Genomic DNA, 18,533 nt, shown 5'->3' with positions numbered 1-18,533 from the left:
AACAAAACAAAAAAACCTTACTCTACTCTGATCAACTATCCCAAATCCTATAAGCTGGAAAATGAAGAACTTCAAACTAATGGTGTTTAATACTAGAAAAGTAGAGGAGAAAGGGATAGCTTGATAAGACTAAGAAGAGTTGGTACATTAGAAATCCCAACATTGGAAAATGCCTATGTGATATTATGAAATACAACTGATTGCTCAACATGGAGGCTAGGGGCACTGACCCCTGTGCCATCGAAAATTCGACTGTAAACTTCTGACTCTCCCAAAACGTTACTACTAATAGCCTACTGTTGGCCAGAAGCCTTACCAATAACATAAACAGTTGAACACGTTTTGTATGTTGTACGTATTATGTACTGTATTCTTACAATAAAGCTAAAGAGAAAATGTTATTAAGAAAATCATAAGGAAGAGAAAATGCATTTACAGCACTGTACTGTATTTATCGTTATCATAACCTTATATCATCTTACAAGATGACTTACAAGATGAGTCATCTATATGAAGTGGCAAGCAACCACAGCTGCAGACTTCATTCTACAGTACATATCAAGCAATTCACCTTTTTCTTATAATGTCATGACTTTTCCCTGCTTCTTGGGAAGACTTCCAGCATCACTAGTGGCACTTCATACTGTTCCCAAATGTTATTCAAGGTTTCAGTATTGCACTAAACACGATGAAAAATATGCAAGAACCATGAGATTTCACTTTTTACTGCAATATGCAATTTACTGGAGTGAATTGCTCATGAAGAGATGATTAGCATCACACAGCATTTTAAGCAAACTGGCAACAATTGAGCAATAGGAGGTGGCTACCAAATTATTACAACAGTACAGTATATACTATAGTTAACTTTACGCAGTTAGGATTTAAAACTGCATCTTTACATTTGTTTACATTTCTCTCAACTACAAATGGTGCCATTGTACAAATGGTGTGTATGTATACATTGTGATACATTTTTATTATTATTTTTTTTGAGATGGAGTCTCCCTCTGTCACCCAGGCTGGAGTGCAGTGGTGCGATCTCAGCTCACTGCAACCTCCACCTCCCAGGTTCAAGTGATTCTCATACCTTAACCTCCCAAGTAGCTGGGACTATAGGCATGTGCCACCATGCCCAGCTAATTTTTGTATTTTCTTTCTTTTTTTTTTTTTTTCAGTAGAGACAGGGTTTCACCATGTTGGCCAGGCTGGTCTCGAACTCCTGACCTCAAGTGATCTGCTCAACTTGGTATCCCAAAGTGATAAAGTGATGGGATTACAGGTGTGAGCCACTGCACCTGGCCAGCATTTTTACTTTTTATAATAGATTTGTATATGCTGTATGGTAGTAAATGATAAAATAGACTAGAATTTATATATATTTAATACATTCATGCATGACATGCCTAACTTTTTCTAATTTTTTCAATACATCCAGGCTATGTAGCTTATTTTTGGGTTTTTCAAATTGTCACAAATATCAAAAGAATTTTCTAATATATTTACTGAAAAAAATCCATGTATAAGTGGACCTGGATTTTTACCAATTAAACCCTTTGGAATCTTCAGTGTGATAAGTGTCTTTTTGTCTGCTAATGAGTTGACTGAGGGCTGGCAACCCCTAGGTAGCTTCAAGATGGGGGCTCGTCTCTGGAAAGATCAAGGCAAAATTAGAGGGCTGGGACTTTTAGCCCTAACCCTCAACCTCATGGAGGGGAGCGGTACCTAAGGTTAAGTTGATTACCAATGGCCAATGATTTAATCACTCATGGCTACATAATGAAATTTCCATTAAAACCCAAAAGGACTGGGTTTGAGGAGCTTCTTGATAGGTAAACACATGGAGATCCCCGGAGGGTAGCCCACCCAGAAAGAGTCTGAAAGCTCTGCGCTCCTTCCTCCTTACCTTGCCCTATCTATCTCTTCATCTGATGTACAAAGTATCCTTTGTAATATCCTTTATAATAAACTGGTAAACATAGGTAAATGTTCCCCGAGCCATTCAAGCAAATTGACTGAACCCAAGTAGGGGGTCATGGGAGACAGCTGGTCAGTCAGATGCACAGGTAAAACAACCTGGGGCTTGCAACTGGCATCAGAAGTGGGAGCAGTCTTGTGGTACTGCATACACAAATTGGGGGATCTGATGCTATCTCCAAGTAGATAGTGAACTGAATTGAATGGAAGGACACCCTGCTGGTGTCCACTACTGATTGCTTGATTTCTTTTTTCTTTTTTTTTTTTTTGAAACGGAGTCTCGCTCTGTAGCCCAGGCTGGAGTGCAGTGGCATGATCCCAGCTCACTGCAACCTCCACCTCTCAGGTTCAAGCGATTCTCCTGTCTCAGCCTCCAGAGTAGCTGGGACTACAGGCGCATGCCACCACGCCCGGCTAAATTTTTGTGTTATTGCTTGATTGTTTACCCCCCACATAGGGCATCAGAAGGGTTTTCTGTTGTGAGAACAGAGGAAAAACAGTTTTTTCACACTCCTGTATAATACATACTTCACATTGGTGTTGGTACAGATGATGTACTCAATTTCATCTGAGTAAGGGTTCTGGAAAGTAAAGGAGCTGGTTCTCATCCAGAGCCATTCTTGGTTCTTAGACCGGAACCGGAACATGACAGACAGCACTTGGCCTTTTAATTTCACTACCTGAAAAAGTTTTCATGCCATCAGTGGAACTCATAGAAAATTTTCATTACAAAAATAAATAAAAATTTTCCAGTTTCTATAACCCTAAAACTCTTGTCATTGTCCTTGAGGCACCAATATTTTTCAATATTAAAACAAAATGAGAGTAAAAACTAAGTGATTAAACATGGAAGCATATTTCTCATGCTTCCTTTCAGAGACTTAAGCTTTTTTTTTTTTTGAGACGGAGTCTCCCTCTGTCGCCCAGGCTGGAGTGCAGTGGCACGATCTCTGCTCACTGCAACCACCACCCCTCGGGTTCAAGCAATTTTCCTGCCTCAGCCTCCCGAGTGGCTGGGACGACAGGCGCATGCCACCATGCCCAGCTAATTTTTTGTATTTTTAGTAGAGACAGGGTTTCACCATGTTAGCCAGGATGGTCTTGATCTCCTGACCTTGTGATCCGCCCGCCTCGGCCTCCCAAAGTGCTGGGATTACAAGTGTGAGCCACCGCGACCAGACTTTTTTTTTTTTTTTTTGAGACGGAGTCTCGCTCTGTCACCAGGCTACAGTGCAGTGGCGCAATCTCGGCTCAGAACAACTTCCGACTCCCTGGTTCAAGCGATTCTCCTGCCTCAGCCTCCCAAGTAGCTGAGATTACAGGCACGTGCCACCACGCCCAGCTAATTTTTGTATTTTTAGTATAGACGGGGTTTCACCATGTTGGCCAGGATGGTCTCGATTTCCCGACCTCGTGATCCGCCTGCCTCGGCCTCCCAAAGTGCTGGGATTACAGGCGTGAGCCACTGAGCCCGGCCAGAGACTCAAGCTTTCTTATTAGGTTGGTGCAAAAGTAATTGCATTTTTTGCCATTTAAAAAAATGGCAAAAATCACAATTTCTTTTGCACCAACCTAATACTATTCTAGTCAAATAGGAATAATAACTTATTTCCAGGAAGGAAAAGACTGTTTCCCTACTTCCCTTGGGAAATCCATTAAAGATACTCTGACCTAGCTTTACAAGTCTATACCAGAAATTTGGTAAGTTTAAGGACACAGAATATAGCTTATATATTGCTCTTCAATCCTATTTTTTCCCCTGAAACCTGAGAACATCTGTTTTCTTTTCTTTTTCTTTTTTTTTTTTTTTTTTTTTGAGATGGAGTCTCGCTCTGTCGCCAGGCTGGAGTGCAGTGGTGCAATCTTGGCTCACTGCAACCTCGCCTCCAGGGTTCAAGTGATTCTCCTGCCTCAGCCTCCCAAGTAGCTGGGGACTAGAGGCGTGCACCACCACGCCCAGCTAATTTTTGTATTTTTAGTAGAGACGGGTTTTCACCATGTTGGCTAGGCTGGTCTCAAACTCCTGACCTCAAATGATCCGCCTGCCTTGGCCTCCCAAAGTGCTGGGATTATAGGTGTGAGCCACTGCACCCAGACGAGAACATCTGTTTTCACAGCATCTACAGAGGTTTCCATAAATAAAATTAAGTTGGCTTTAGTCTTGTTTTGCTTTTATTTTTTAAAAGTAATTTTAAGTTATTTTATTTTTTATTTTATTTTATTTTTAGACAGTCTCTATCGCCCAGGCTGGAGTGCAGTGGGGCAATCTTGGGTCACTGCAACCTCTGCCTCCTGGGTTCAAGCAATTCTCATGCCTCAGCCTCCCAAGTAGCTGGGACTACAGGCATGAGCCACCATACCCGGCTAATTTTTGTATTTTTAGTAGAGATAGGGTTTCAAGATGTTGGCCAGGCTGGTTCAAACTCCTGGCTTCAAGTGATCACCTGCCTCAGCCTCCCAAAGTGCTGGGATTACAGGCATGAGCGACCATGCCCAGTCAATTTTAGGTTATTTTAGATAGTAGTCTCATGGAATAGAAAATAATCTTTTAACTCTATATTCCTAAAAATTAAAAAAAGAAAAATAAAAAAACAGTATTAGAAGCTAACCACTTATTTTGTAATACTATGTATCAAATACTGGGTGATGTGTTATATTCATTACCTTATTTAATCTTCCCAACAAACCGTCTGAATTTAGGTACTATTAATATATTCATTGTATCAATAAGAACACTACTGAGACTTAAAGAGGTTAATTAACTTGTCTAATACAAAGTAAAAACCGTTATCAAAAGCCATGTCTATAAAATTCACCAGATATTTTCAGGAGCTGGAGCCTGAGAATGACAATTAACAGTCAGCTTATATAATTCATTACGACTCTCACTCATCCATAAAAGAACGGTCTAGGCTGGGCGCAGTGGCTCATGCCTGTAATCCTAGCACTTTGGGAGGCTGAGGTGGGTGGATCACGAGGTCAGGAGATCGAGACCATCCTGGCCAACGTAGTGAAACCCTGCCTCTGCTAAAAATACAAAAATTAGCTGGGCGTGGCAGCATGTGCCTATAATCCCAGCTACTCAGGAGGCTGAAACAGGAGAATCGCTTGAACCCGAGAGGCAGAGGTTACAATGAGCTGAGATTGCACACTACACTCCACCCTGGCGACAGAGCTAGACTCCTTCTAAAAAAAAAAAAAACTATATAAAATGAATTTCTCTACTACAAGCTTAGTGAAGTATACAATTTTCTTTTTTATCTTTTTTTTTTTTTTGAGACAGAATCTAGCTCTGTCATCCAGGCTAGAGTACAGTGGCATGATCTCAGTTCACAGCAACCTCTGCCTCCCAGGTTCAAGTGATTCTCGTGCCTCAGCCTCCCGAGTACCTGGGTTTACAGGCATGCACCACCATACCGGGCTAATTTTTTGTATTTTTAGTAGAGATGGGGTTTCACTGTGTTGGCCAGGCTGGGCTTGAACTCCTGGCCTCAAGTGATCCACCTGCCTCAGCCTCCCAGAGTGCTGGGATTATAGGCGTGAGCCACCACGCCCAGACGAGGAAAACATCTATTTTCACAGCATCTACAGAGGTTGGGCGCATGAGCCACCATGCCTGGCCCAATAGTTTAAATACCTTAAAGACGGCTCCTTGGATACAGTTAATTGAATACAAGACAGTAAATAGCCAAAGCCAAACAGAAATACCTTGGGCATTATCCATAATTTCAAAGTATTAGTCCTTTTCTATTCCTTAAAAATGCAGATTAACTACTAAAGAACATAAAACTGTAGTGCCTGCCACAGTGTTCAGTTAATCAGTAGTCAATATTTATGGAGTAAATATGATAAATATTTATTCAGAACCAAACCAGGAAAAAAGTTACCTGTTGGAAGCTGTCTCTTAGAAGCTGCTGGTCTTCAGGATGACAGAATTCTACAATATTCTTTCCTAAGAGTTCCTAGAATAGAGAAAGAAGAGTAAGATATATAAGTTTCGCTCTTGTTGCCCAGGCTGGAGTACGATGGCGCGATCTTGGCTCACTGCAACCTCTACCTCCTGAGTTCAAGCAATTTTCCTGTCTCAACCTCCCAAGTAGCTGGGATTACAGGGGTGTGCTACCACACCTGGCTAATTTTGTATTTTTTTTAAATAGAGACAGGGTTTCACCATGTTGATCAGGCTGGTCTCGAACTCCTGACCTCAAGTGATCCACCCGCCTCGGCCTCCCAAAGCGCTGGGATTACAGGTGTGAGCCACCGTGCCCAGCCAACATATATAATTTTATGGTCATCTAACTGGCCTGGTCCATCAGCTGGGGACCTGGATTTTATTTCTTCTGTTTTAATCCTAAGATTATATAGTTAAGTGAGGAGGAGAAAAAAAAAAAGACAATAAACAAAAGATGAAATCTACTAAAAAAAAGGCAGAATCTGTTAAGGAGCTGGCTTCTAAAACATTTTTCTTTCTCAGAATATTATACATTTATTTTAATGAGATTATAAATTTTAGATATAATTTACATTCATAATTCAGCCATTCTAAGTGTATGATTTGATGATGTCTACTAAATTTATAGTTGTGCAATGATTACCACAATCCAGTTTTAGAACACATTCACTGCCCCAAAATGTTCCCTTGTGCCATCTGCAGTCAATCTCTGCTCCCACTCCAACTCCCCAGCCAACCACAAATCTGCTTTCTGCCTCTCTAGTTCTGCTATTTCTACAAACTTCATATAAATAAAACAACATAATATGTGGTCTTTTGGGTCTGGCTTCTTTCATTGAGCATGGTATTTTTGAAGTTCATCTACATGGTTGCATTATCAGTAGTTTATTCCTTTTTATGCTCAGTAGTATTCTCACATGGATACAACACAGTTGTGTATTCATTTACAAAATGTTAATGGACGTTTAAATAGTTTTCATTTTTTTGGCTATTATGAATAATACAGATATGAACTGTGTACAAATCTATGGGTGAACATGTTTTCATTTCTCTTAGGCACTCAGGAATAAAATTGCTAGGTTATAGGATAAGAGTATGTTTAACTTTGTAGGAAACTGCCAAAATGCTTTTGCAAAGCTAGCAGCTATACCATTTTACATGTCTATCAGCAATGTATGAGGGTTCCTTCCAGCTTCTACACATTTTCACCAATACTTTTTGATTACAGCCATTCTAGTGGGTATATAGTGGTATCTCATTGTGATTTTAATTTGCACTTTCCTAATGGTAAAAAGATGTTGAGCATCTTTTCATGTGCATAAATGCATATTTATTCTTCGGTCAAATGTCAAGTCTTGTGCTCTTTTTTACCAGCTGTTTGTCTTAATGAGTTGTTTATATATTCCTGGTACAAATCCTCTTTCAGGTATATGACTTGTAACTATTTTCTCTCCATTTATGTCTGGTCTTTTCATTTTCTTAATAATATCCTTTAAAGAGGGCAAATTTTAATTACAATTAAATCCAATTTATAATTTTTTTTCTTCTGTGAATCATGCTTTTAGTGTAAGAAATCTTTTGCCTAACTCAAAATCACAAAGATTTTCTCCTAGGAGTTTATTTGTAACTTTAGCTCTTACACATTTAGGCCTCTAAGCTGATTTTTGTAAATTGTATGAGGTAAGATCTATGTGTTTTCATTTTTGGGTGTGGTTTTTTTTGTTTTTTTTTTTTTTTTGCATACAGATATCCAATTGTTCCATTTGTTAGAAATATTTATTTTATCCATTGAATTGTCTTGTCACCTTTGCTGAAAATTAGTTGACAAGTATAAGAATAGACCTTATTCTGGTCTATTGATCTATATATCTATCCTTACACCAACACCACAATGTCTTGGTAATAGCTTTATAGTTAGTGTTGAATCAGGTAGTGTAAATTCTCTTTGTTCTTTGTTTTCAAGACCTCTTTTTCACCAACCTCTTTCACATAGCCACAGCCAGAAGTCCTTCCGACCCACAACAGTTTTAAAAGTTTATATGATGCGTCAGTTCAGAGATGGCTAACTGGTCTGTTGCACGAGTAAATTATAATAACTGGTGCTAAATCTGCATGTTTTATGGGCCATTATTCATTTAGGTAATTACATGAATTATCTAAATGTAGCTATACTGGTATAACTAATTAATATGAGTACCTTTGAATCATTATCTGTATTAATATCAATAACGAAAAATAAATACATATTTGTACCTGCTGCTCCCACCTGGTTTGACAAGCCATATTTCTCTACGTGAGATGACAGTCCTAATAGGAAGCTGAAAATAATGTTAGGTACTAACAGAATATGATGATCTCTTTTTCTCAACTGAGGTTGATATGTTTTGGCTGTCTTAGGAACTACATGATTACATAATGTCAACATAGCCAAAGGAAAATGGAGGCCTAATGGAGCTCCAGCTCCTCACCTGTGGCTGGTAGCCAACAGTAGCCACACAGCGGTGATCCACAAAAGTGAAGATACCCTCAATGTTGTGTCGGGAGATGAACTCTGTTGGTTGACAAACATTACTCATGTCTGTGCAGTTGGGAGAACTAGTTACCTGAGAGTGAAGAGATAAAAATGAGGTAAAATGACACCATTATTTACAGATGTATTTCCTATCTCCTCATGGTCTTTTGCATAGACATAAGATTCCCAGTTTTAGGACTTTCTAAACTTTCACATTTTATCCAAAAAGGAAAAAAAAATGACAATCACAATCAGACAAGGCATAAGGTCTAGCTCTACTCCCATACATTTACACTTTACCAAGTTAGTAAAGTAAGAATAAAGTTTATTCAATCTAAAATCCACATACTGGCTATGCTGAACTCATTACTCAGGTTGATATGGTACAAGTAACCAAGAAACTTATCTATACTTATGAAAAAATCAAAATAATTCCACTTTTCTATTGTTAGTCAGGTAATGATACAATGAAAAGGATCTTTCTTCTTTTGTATAGGGGCAAAGGAAATTAACTGGAAATAGAAAATTAAGCATAGTAAAGCTAAAATTAAGACAAGGGGAAAAAGATCTCCCTCCTCTCATACTTTTCAACTTCTACTTAAATCCAAGAATAGCAATGGTCACTATAAATGCCATATTCCTTCAAATTTTGAGAGTTTTATGGAATTCTTCATTTGTATTCAGAAAGTAAAAGAAAATTAACAGGAATGAGTCCTGAAGATCTGCTCTAATTGAACGGGGATATAGATGTGGAAAATTCATACTTGCCTGCAATCTGCCAATGGCCACTAGGCAAAACTTGCTTCCCTGGCCAGCCTCTGGGTCATCATCTGGGAGGGAAACACCTTCAGAAAGGTGACGTTAAAAGGTTTAACGGAGACCTCCAACTCAAATGCCTTCAAAACTCAGACAAGTAAAGACTCAAAATAGACCTATTTATGGGCCAGGCACCGTGGCTGACGCCTGTAATCCCAACACTTTGGGAAGCCAAGGTGGGCAGATCACTTGAGGACCAGCCTGGCCGACACAGTGAAACCCCATCTCTACTAAAAATACAAAAATTAGCCAGGCGTGGTGGCATGCACCTGTAATCCCAGCTACTTGGGAGGCTGAGGTGAGAGAATCACTTGAACCCAGGAGGCGGAGGATGCAGTGAGCCGAGATCGTGCTACTGCACTCCAGCCTGGGCGACAGACAGAGTGAGACTCCCTCTCAAAAAAAAACCAAAAAGCAAAACAAAACAAAATACACTAGTTATGAAGAGGCTAAGCATAAAGCAATAGAGAATGATAAATAAGAATAAACAAGTATATAAAACTTACCATATATGCCAGTCATTGTTTTAAGTATTTACATATATATTAATTCCTACATTTTACCCATGTTAATTATAGTAAACTGGAAAATACAAGTCCTACCCAGAGTATTCTAAAAAACTATGCTGGCCAAATATGGCACATATGAAGACATCCATTCTATGACCATGTTATAGGCAGAAAAATTATGCTTTGCCTAATCTGTAACTTTTAAAGTTAGCAAGCAACCCAAAATGAAGTTATACCAACCATCAATAGTTATTCATGTCCCTTGGAAAAGAGAAAAACCAATGTTTTACACAGAAAGGGAAGAAGACTGCATTTCTCCCCTGTTTTTTGCATAGTTATACTCTTTTTATCCAGAAAAATAGTATTCCTTGATGCTACATAGAGGTATGAAAGATCACATACTTTAAATGTGTGGCTTATATAGTATATAGACTAAGTAGTTCAAATGTCATTACTACTTCAGTTAAATTTTTTAAAATTACATTAATTACTTTTATTGGGTTACCTGCCATATGCCAGGCACTGGGCTGGATGCTTTCCTTACATTAAATCTAATCCTCACAAAAACCCTATACAGGATGTACTAACTCCGAATTACAGATGAGAAAACTGAGCTTTATAAAGGTCAAGCAACTTACCCTAGGTGATGCCACTAATCAGTAACAATGACAGGAATCATATCCAGGTTTCTCCACATCCAAAGTTTAACCTTTTTCCAAAACACATCACCTTGCTTCTCTTTTCTCTTAGTTTCTGTCTCCCCAAAACCCCTACTTTCCAATAATACCCAGGCAGCAGGGAAGTAATAAAGTTGCTAAGATTTGGAAACTCTGACAAGCCAACTTAAAACTTTGATCCTGCAACCCAATCACCTTTCTCACATTCCTTGTTTGACCTCAAGTTCTGGTAAAGCTAATCTGCTCAAAGCTTGATTTAAAGTCTTTGCAGAGAATATCCTCTTGATAAGTTATTACAATAAAGGCATTTTCCCCTTTTCTCTCAAAGTCTTGTTCCTACTTTAGAAATCTTTCTCAAATTAACTGCATTCAATGTCTATGTTTCTTTGCAACAAATGCTTAGAATACATATATTCAGTATAAATTTGTGCATATAAAAACGACATTCTGTGACACAGCCAATACTGAATCATTTTCCAGCCTGAGTTATCTATCTCCTCAACTGGAATAAAAGCTCAATAATGGAAGGGAAGGATTGTACATTTTCTTTTCCTATTTTCTTTCATCTTATACAAAAGTACATTTCATATACCAGGTATATAATAAATATTAGCTTTCATGGACTCTGTGAGGAACCAACTGTACCAAGGGGAAATATTTACTATTTCACTTTCTTACCTGCTGGGGGCCAGGCCTTGATGTAGCCTGTGCAGTGGACCACCACGAAGTGAGGTTCCCCATCCTTTACAGAGCCAAGTCCATTCCTAGAAGAGTTACAGGAGTTTGAAAAAAAAAAAAAAAAAAATCTACCCGTAAAACTCAAAGGGCAATGCTGGCTTAGTACTTTTAAGTTTACGCTCTTAGGAGTTTAGAAAACAGGATAATCATCTTTCCCACCCAAAAATGACCGCCACATTTTTACCCTTGCCAAAGTAAAGTAACCAAAAGGTATGCAGTAGGAGGAAAGTAGGTAAAATAGCATAGCAACTTCCTTAAACAGGATTTTCAAGAGAAGTTTTAGAAGTTTAGGAAAATATTGCCAGAAAAAAAGTAAGTGGGAGGTAAGGGATGTAAGTGGGAGGTAAGGGATGCAAGTGAGAGCTGCTGAAGGAACGACTACAGTAAGACAGGTAAAAATGTGATGATCTCTGCAGGTATTTGGCCATCCCTTTGGTTTTCACCACTTAGGATCTCACCTGCATCTGTTCCTCACAAAGCTCAGCCTATTCACAGAAACTGGGTCCACAGAGCTACTGCCACACCTGTTTCAAGGAATAAAGAGATTAAAAGCAATCAGACTGCCCTATCAAAGAACTTTCCACAGTAATAGCAGAATAACAGGCTCTGGATACAACCAGACATAGAAAATTGGTAATGCTACTAATAATGAAGGATAAAGATAGGTCAAGTTTAGTATTTCTAAAACTTTTAGAATTTGAAGTCAAAATGTTTCATATGTTCTTCATATGCAAACATTCTCAACAAGAGTTGGCAAGTTTTTTCTGTAAAGGACCAGATAGTAAATATTTTCAGCTTTGTGGGCCAGAAAGTCTGTTGCAACTAGTCAACTCTAGCATTATAGCATGAAAATAGCCATAGATAATATGTAAAAATATGGGCATGGCTATGTTCCAATAAAACTTTATTTACAAATAAAGGGCTGTGGTTTGCTTACTCCTGCTCTACATTAATCACAACTTAATGTAATTGCTACAGTTTATTATTATCTTGCTCTTGCCTATGTCTTTGCATTAGCCATGTCCACAAATTGGGATACTCCTGCCAATGCTACTTTCCCTCTCCCTATCCTTTAAAACAAAAATAAAACTTACATAGGGTTAATATGTGTCATGCTCTGTTCTAAATATCTTTACATATATTAATTCATCTAATCTTCATAACAACTTTATAAAGTCAGTATTAACATTATCGCCAATGTGAGATGATGAAATCAAAGCACAATGTAGTCATGTAATCATCCAAGGTTTCAGAAGATAGCATCAAAGCTAGAATTCAAATCCATAGAATATGGATTAAAACAAAATCCAGCCGTCTGGGTCTAGAAGCTACTCTAAATTACACGCTGGGTGCAGTGGTTCAGGCCCGTAATCTCAGCACTTTGGGAGGCTGATGCAGGCGAGTCACTTGAGGTCAAGAGTTTGAGGTCAGCCTGGCCAACATGGTGAAACACTGTTTTACTAAAAACACAAAAATTAGCCAGCTGTGGTGGCATGCGCCTGCAATCCAGCTACTCAGGAAACTGAGGCATGAGAATCGCTTGAACCCAGGAGGTAGAGGTTGTAATGACCCAAGATCATGCCACTGCACTCCAGCCTGGGCAACAGAGCAAGACTCTGTCTCAAAAAAATAAATAAATAAAAATAAAAATAAATCACTAAACCACATAATGTTCAATTTTGTGCCTCTCCAAGCAAACCTTTAATATCCTACCCGTAATTTCCAGCAACTATCCTCTCAGTACAATGTAGTCAATTTCCATTATATAGCCTGAACTTTGTGACCCTGAGATGCCTTTTGTACCTGTATAGAAAGGACCACCATATTTTCTACAGAATCCTAAAATGTACAATATATAATTTATAAACACTAAACACCTACTGAAAGACACAGGAAGTCTCAAATTTCTAACCAAAAAAAAAAAAAAGAAGAAATGGTCTGAGTAAATGGATATTGCCTTGTGTTGTAACAGGGAAAAAGTAGGTTTTGTAGTAGGACTACTATGAATTAAAACAAAATCCTGTATCAAACAGTATGTAACAGTGGGAAATTCATTTCTTTTTCTTTTTCTTTTTTTTTTTTTTTTTTTTGAGACAGAGTTTCACTCTTTTTGCCTAGGCTGGAGTGTAATGGCACAATCTCGGCTCACTGCAACCTCCACCTCCTGGGTTCAAGCAATTGTCCTGCCTCAGCCTCCGAGTGGCTGGGATTATGGGCACACGCCACCATGCCCGTCTAATTTTGTTGTTTTTTTTTTTTAGTAGAGATGGGGTTTCACCATGTTGGCCAGGCTGGTCTCAAACTCCTGACCTCAGGTGATCCACTCGCCTCAGCCTCCTAAAGTGCTGGGATTACAGGCTTGAGCCACTGCACCTGGCCAAGTTCATTTCTTTATATCTGTTTTTCCATCTGCAAAATGGTAACCATCAATCTTACACTACAGGGCAATTGTGAGGATAAAATAAGATGACAGATATAAAGCACCTATCATAGTGTCTGGCAAGTTCAGAAACGTTAGTTCCCTTACCAAATACTTTATTCTGTGTTACAATCCATCTGGGTATGGAGAGTTAAATTTAATCCACTGGAGCTAATCCAACTTAACTCTGACAGAAATAAAACTCTCAGCTCTTGATCTTCCTATACCAAATCACAATCCTCAGCTTGACACTCACCTCATTCGGCAAATAAACGATCTCCTTGAGCCCATACACATTCTCATGGAAGACTGCTGACCTTCCTTTTTCACTGTTCCAGTCTTTAGATCCAGGATACGCCCTGAAGGAAGATGTGAAGAGCAGTCTGGAGTGCATTTTTGTGTGTGGGGAAGAGGGGGAGAGATACTGAAGGCAAAGATAAGTAAGCATCCTATTCATGCCCTTAATCTCCTTGCTTATAACAGAACTGACCAAGCAGGAGATGAATTTTTTTTCAAGCCTAAAATACTTCAATTATCATCAATGAATCTCACTCTTAAGTTCAAAGGCAGCACTGAAAATAACATTGTGCAAGGAAAAGTAGGAGTGGAAAGTAGTAGTAGAAAACAAGAGGCAAGGCTATATTCTCATAGCTGATTATCTGTATACACATACAGACATACATACAGAGTAAATGTCATTGGTTGAAAAACAAGTACTTTTCTGTAGTCCCAGCTAATCAGGAGGCTGAGGCAGGAGGACTGCTTGAGGGCAGGAGTTTGAGGCTGTAGTGTGCTATGACTGTGCCTGTGAAGAGTCACTGTACTCTAGCCTCATCAATAAAGCAAGACCTTGTCTCAAAAAAAAAAAAAAAAGAATAAAAAAAAATTTTAAAAAGAAAAAAACCAAGTTAATTTTATATGTTATAGAAACATATAGATCTGTTTGTCTTCTTTATTATACAGAAACGAAGAACAACTTTTGGGGAAAAGGAAGAACTAGAAAAATGAAATCATAAAAACATAAAGGAGGGGAAAACTGGTCAAGTGTGGTGGCTCATGCCAGTAATCCCAGCCCTTTGAGAAGCCAAGATGGGAGGAGGAATGCTGAAGGCCAGGAGTTTGAGACCAGTCTGGGCAACAGACAGAAACTGTCTCTACAAAAAATTTAAAAATTGGTCAAGTGTGGTGACATGAACTACTCCTAGCTACTCAAGAAGCTGTAAGCAGGCAGATTACTGAGCCCAGAAGAGTTCAAGATTACAGTAAGCTATGATGCGCCACTGTACCCCAGCCTAGGCAAGAGAGAGACCCTGTCTCTTTTTTGGGTGGGAAAAAAGGAGGAAAACTAAAGATCAACAACACTAATATGAGTATATTGAAATTTCTTGCATTTTAACTACCAGTTTTTATCTGCTTCCACTTTTTTTTTTTTTTTTTTTTTGAGACGGAGTCTTGCTCTGTCGCCCAGGCTGGAGTGCAGTGGCGCGATCTCGGCTCACTGCAAGCTCCACCTCCCGGGTTCACGCCATTCTCCTGCCTCAGCCTCCCGAGTAGCTGGGACTACAGGCGCCCACTACCACGCCCGGCTAATTTTTTGTATTTTTAGTAGAGACGGGGTTTCACCGTGTTAGCCAGGATGGTCTCGATCTCCTGACCTCGTGATCCGCCCGCCTCGGCCTCCCAAAGTGCTGGGATTACAGGCGTGAGCCAACGCGCCCGGCCTGCTTCCACTTTAAATTTTTTTCTAGAGTTGCTCAAGAATAGATATGACTTGTTTCCTCTAGTCAAACTCTGGCCAAAAGACTGAACATAATAAAATAGGGGAGAAAAAAAGAACAACAGTACAGATACAAACAACAACAACAACAGAAAACACCTTATACATTGACCAATAACCATATCTATAGAATAAAAAGCTGTTATCATTGAACCTAGCACAAAGCCAAGCACCAGGAGGTAGAAAAAATACCAGATAATTATCCATACAAATGAGATAAAAACATGGATAATTCTTTCAGAACAGAAAAAAAAAAAGTATTGTAGGTTTGGCTTTTACTGTTCTATTTACACCAATATTAAGATAAATGTAAAATATTATCACCAATGAAATATTTTCTAAGGCTGAGCCACAAAGTAGATAATCTCATATGGATAAAAAGAACTGACTATATTCATTAAAGCAGAAAATTCTTGAAGCCTTGCCAGAGTCAACAAACCAATTTAACAGCTAAAACATCTCTTAAGTCTCAGGAAAAAAACAAGAAAGGACTTCTCATTCATTTCCCATCCACATAACTCTCACCTGTCAGGGCATTTTCTGAAGTGGAAAGCTGCTCACGAAGTTTATCCACATCATCTGGGTGCACCTGATCATAGAGTGTGCTGCCAAACCATTCAGACTGTGGCTGGTTCAAAACAGGAGTCACGGAGTCAGAGACATACACCACCCTGCCTGTCTCACATGAGACAATAAACAGAAAGCCATCTGCTGCCTCCAAGATCAAATGTTTCAGTTCCTGCGCAAGGAAAAGAAATAGAAGTTAATATTTTACTCTGAAAAAACAAGTATTTCTATTCACAGGAAGAAGTAAGACACTTCAGGCCACATGCATCTCTCCGTAAGCAACTGCTGGTTCACACCTGATCCACAGCCACAGGTTTCCACCCTAAATGTAGTTCATCGATAAGAAAGTTTTTTCTAATACATGTTTCCTCACTTTCTCTATGTCACTATCCACCTCTTCCTCTCTATCTCAGGATTCAAGAAGAATAAAAAGGCTTGGGCTAGGCACAGCGGCTCCCGCCGGTAATCCCAGCACTTTGGGAGGTCAAAGTGGGAGGGTCACTTGAGTCCAGGAGTTCAAGACCAGCCTAGGCAACGGGGCAAAACTCCATCTTTACAAACAAACAAACAAAACAAAACAAAAACAAAAACAAAACTAGCCAGGTGTGGTGGCACACGCCTGTAGTCCCAGCTACTCCGGAGGCTGAGGTGGGAGGATCACCTGAGCCTGGGAAGCAGAGGTTGCAGTGAGCAGAGATCATACCACCACACTCCAGCCTGAGCGACAGAGCAAGAGACCCTGTCTCAAAAAAAAAAGGCTTACCATGAACAATAATTGACTTCTTAATTCCATCCTCTCTGGTCTCTTTTTAGGATCTTGCTTGACAAATATTCCCACTTTCTCTCTTTCCCTTCAGGCCTATAAAAATGATCAAGTTTTCTCAATTCTAGATAAATCTTCCCTCAATTTGACCCACCTCATCTCTCTTTTTCAGCAGCAAGCTTATACTAAGAATAATGTTATATTTACTGGCTTTATCCTCTTACCTTTCAATTATTTCTCAATCCCACTTCACTCTCACTCTAAACTACTGTTTTTCTGTTTGGTTTGGTTTTTGTTCTGCCAGGAACAGCATACATATATTTTTAAGGAGGTTACTAATGTCCTCCTAATTACCAATTCAAGTCCCTTTTCCTGGGTCTTCATCACTTTATTCAACCTCTCTGCAGAATGTGACAATGTCGTCCATCTTATCCTTTAAATTTTATTTTTCCCTACCTTCTTCTATGAGACTGTACTCCAATTTTTGCTTCCTCTTCTGTTTCAGACTTCCTTTCCTTTGTTCAAGTCTTAAATGTAGACATTTCCAAAGTTCATCTTAAGCCCTCTTTATTAATACCATACTTTCTTCCTGGGAAACCATATTCACTCTTCCCCACTACGAAATAATAACCAAGTCTATAGCCTTAGACCTGACTAATGTTTTTTCCTGAGCTTTCAGCAGACTTGAACTTCAAGTATCTGTAAAACATTCATAAATATTCTACCAGCAACTCAACATCAACATCCCAAAACCTGAATCATTATTTCCCTCTTAAAAAAAAAAACCTGCCGTGCTCTTCCAATATTCTTAACAGCATCCTCCCAAGCTAGAAGCCTCAAAATCTAACTATTCTCTCACATTCCAGTGATAATTCAGTTTTATCAATTCTACTTTCCAATGCTTTGTCACTGTCCTAGTCATCTTTTACCAAAACTAATTAAGTAGTCGCCCTGCTTTCAATCAATCCTTAAAATGCTACCAGATCTAATACATTTTTTATGTCTCCCCACTGCATAAAAATTAAAATCTAAATTCTTTTTTTTTTTTGAGATGGAGTCTTGCTCTGTCGCCCAGGCTGGAGTGCAGTGGCGCGATCTCGGCTCACTGCAAGCTCCACCTCCCGGGTTCACGCCATTCTCCTGCCTCAGCCTCCCGAGTAGCTGGGACTACAGGCGCCCACTACCACGCCCGGCTAATTTTTTGTATTTTTAGTAGAGACGGGGTTTCACCGTGTTAGCCAGGATGGTCTCGATCTCCTGACCTCGTGATCCGCCCGCCTCGGCCTCCCAAAGTGCTGGGATTACAGGCGTGAGCCACCGCGCCCGGCCTAAAATCTAAATTCTTTAACACCTAAACATTCCATCATTAGATCCCAGCCTACCTTCCTATTATCTACCAAAAACATGCTAAACCACTTGACTTTCTTTGCATAACCCAATTATTCCACACTTCTAGGTTTTTGCTCAAGTGCTTCCCAAAATCCACAACACTACTCCCCAACTCATTTTCCATATCTGCATTTTACAGGATTCATTACAGCACTTCTATTATAGAACTAGTTCTATGTTTAATTTATTTATTTACATGTCTGTTTCCACCAGAAAACCATTTGTCTTACAATTCTTTCTATTTCTCACAGCACAACACACCTGGTTTGCCCGCAAAAGGTGCATAACTGGAGTCTGTTGAATACTTGCACATGTACTGTTAGAACATATTAACGATTTCAATGTATATAGCTACAAAGTATGTAGTTTTAAGTAGACCATCCTATTTGGAAAATTCTTATTCCATTTTCTCAAACTATATTCTCTCCTTCTTTCTA

The 18,533-nt window shown here is 39.2% G+C and overlaps 1 protein-coding gene across 12 annotated transcripts in view; it reads right to left on the bottom strand.

The window, feature by feature from the left end:
• Positions 1–18,533, bottom strand: part of ARNT (aryl hydrocarbon receptor nuclear translocator) — a 66,592-nt gene that overhangs the window by 10,562 nt on the left and 37,497 nt on the right. For all 12 annotated transcript variants that reach the window (XM_004026601.5, XM_019021846.4, XM_004026602.5 and 9 more), the window contains 8 exons: positions 15,903–16,116; positions 13,857–13,959; positions 11,640–11,705; positions 11,122–11,207; positions 9,210–9,286; positions 8,398–8,532; positions 5,865–5,939; positions 2,506–2,657 (listed from right to left, as the gene is read on the bottom strand). In XM_004026601.5, the coding sequence (XP_004026650.1) occupies positions 2,506–2,657; positions 5,865–5,939; positions 8,398–8,532; positions 9,210–9,286; positions 11,122–11,207; positions 11,640–11,705; positions 13,857–13,959; positions 15,903–16,116 (908 nt within the window). The remainder of the gene's footprint in view (positions 1–2,505; positions 2,658–5,864; positions 5,940–8,397; positions 8,533–9,209; positions 9,287–11,121; positions 11,208–11,639; positions 11,706–13,856; positions 13,960–15,902; positions 16,117–18,533) is intronic.

Source organism: Gorilla gorilla, chromosome 1 (genome assembly GCF_029281585.2).
Source record: "Gorilla gorilla gorilla isolate KB3781 chromosome 1, NHGRI_mGorGor1-v2.1_pri, whole genome shotgun sequence".
Classification (NCBI taxonomy): domain Eukaryota; kingdom Metazoa; phylum Chordata; class Mammalia; order Primates; family Hominidae; genus Gorilla; species Gorilla gorilla.
Note: the sequence above shows the minus strand (reverse complement) of the source record. Positions and strands in the feature narration are given on the sequence as shown.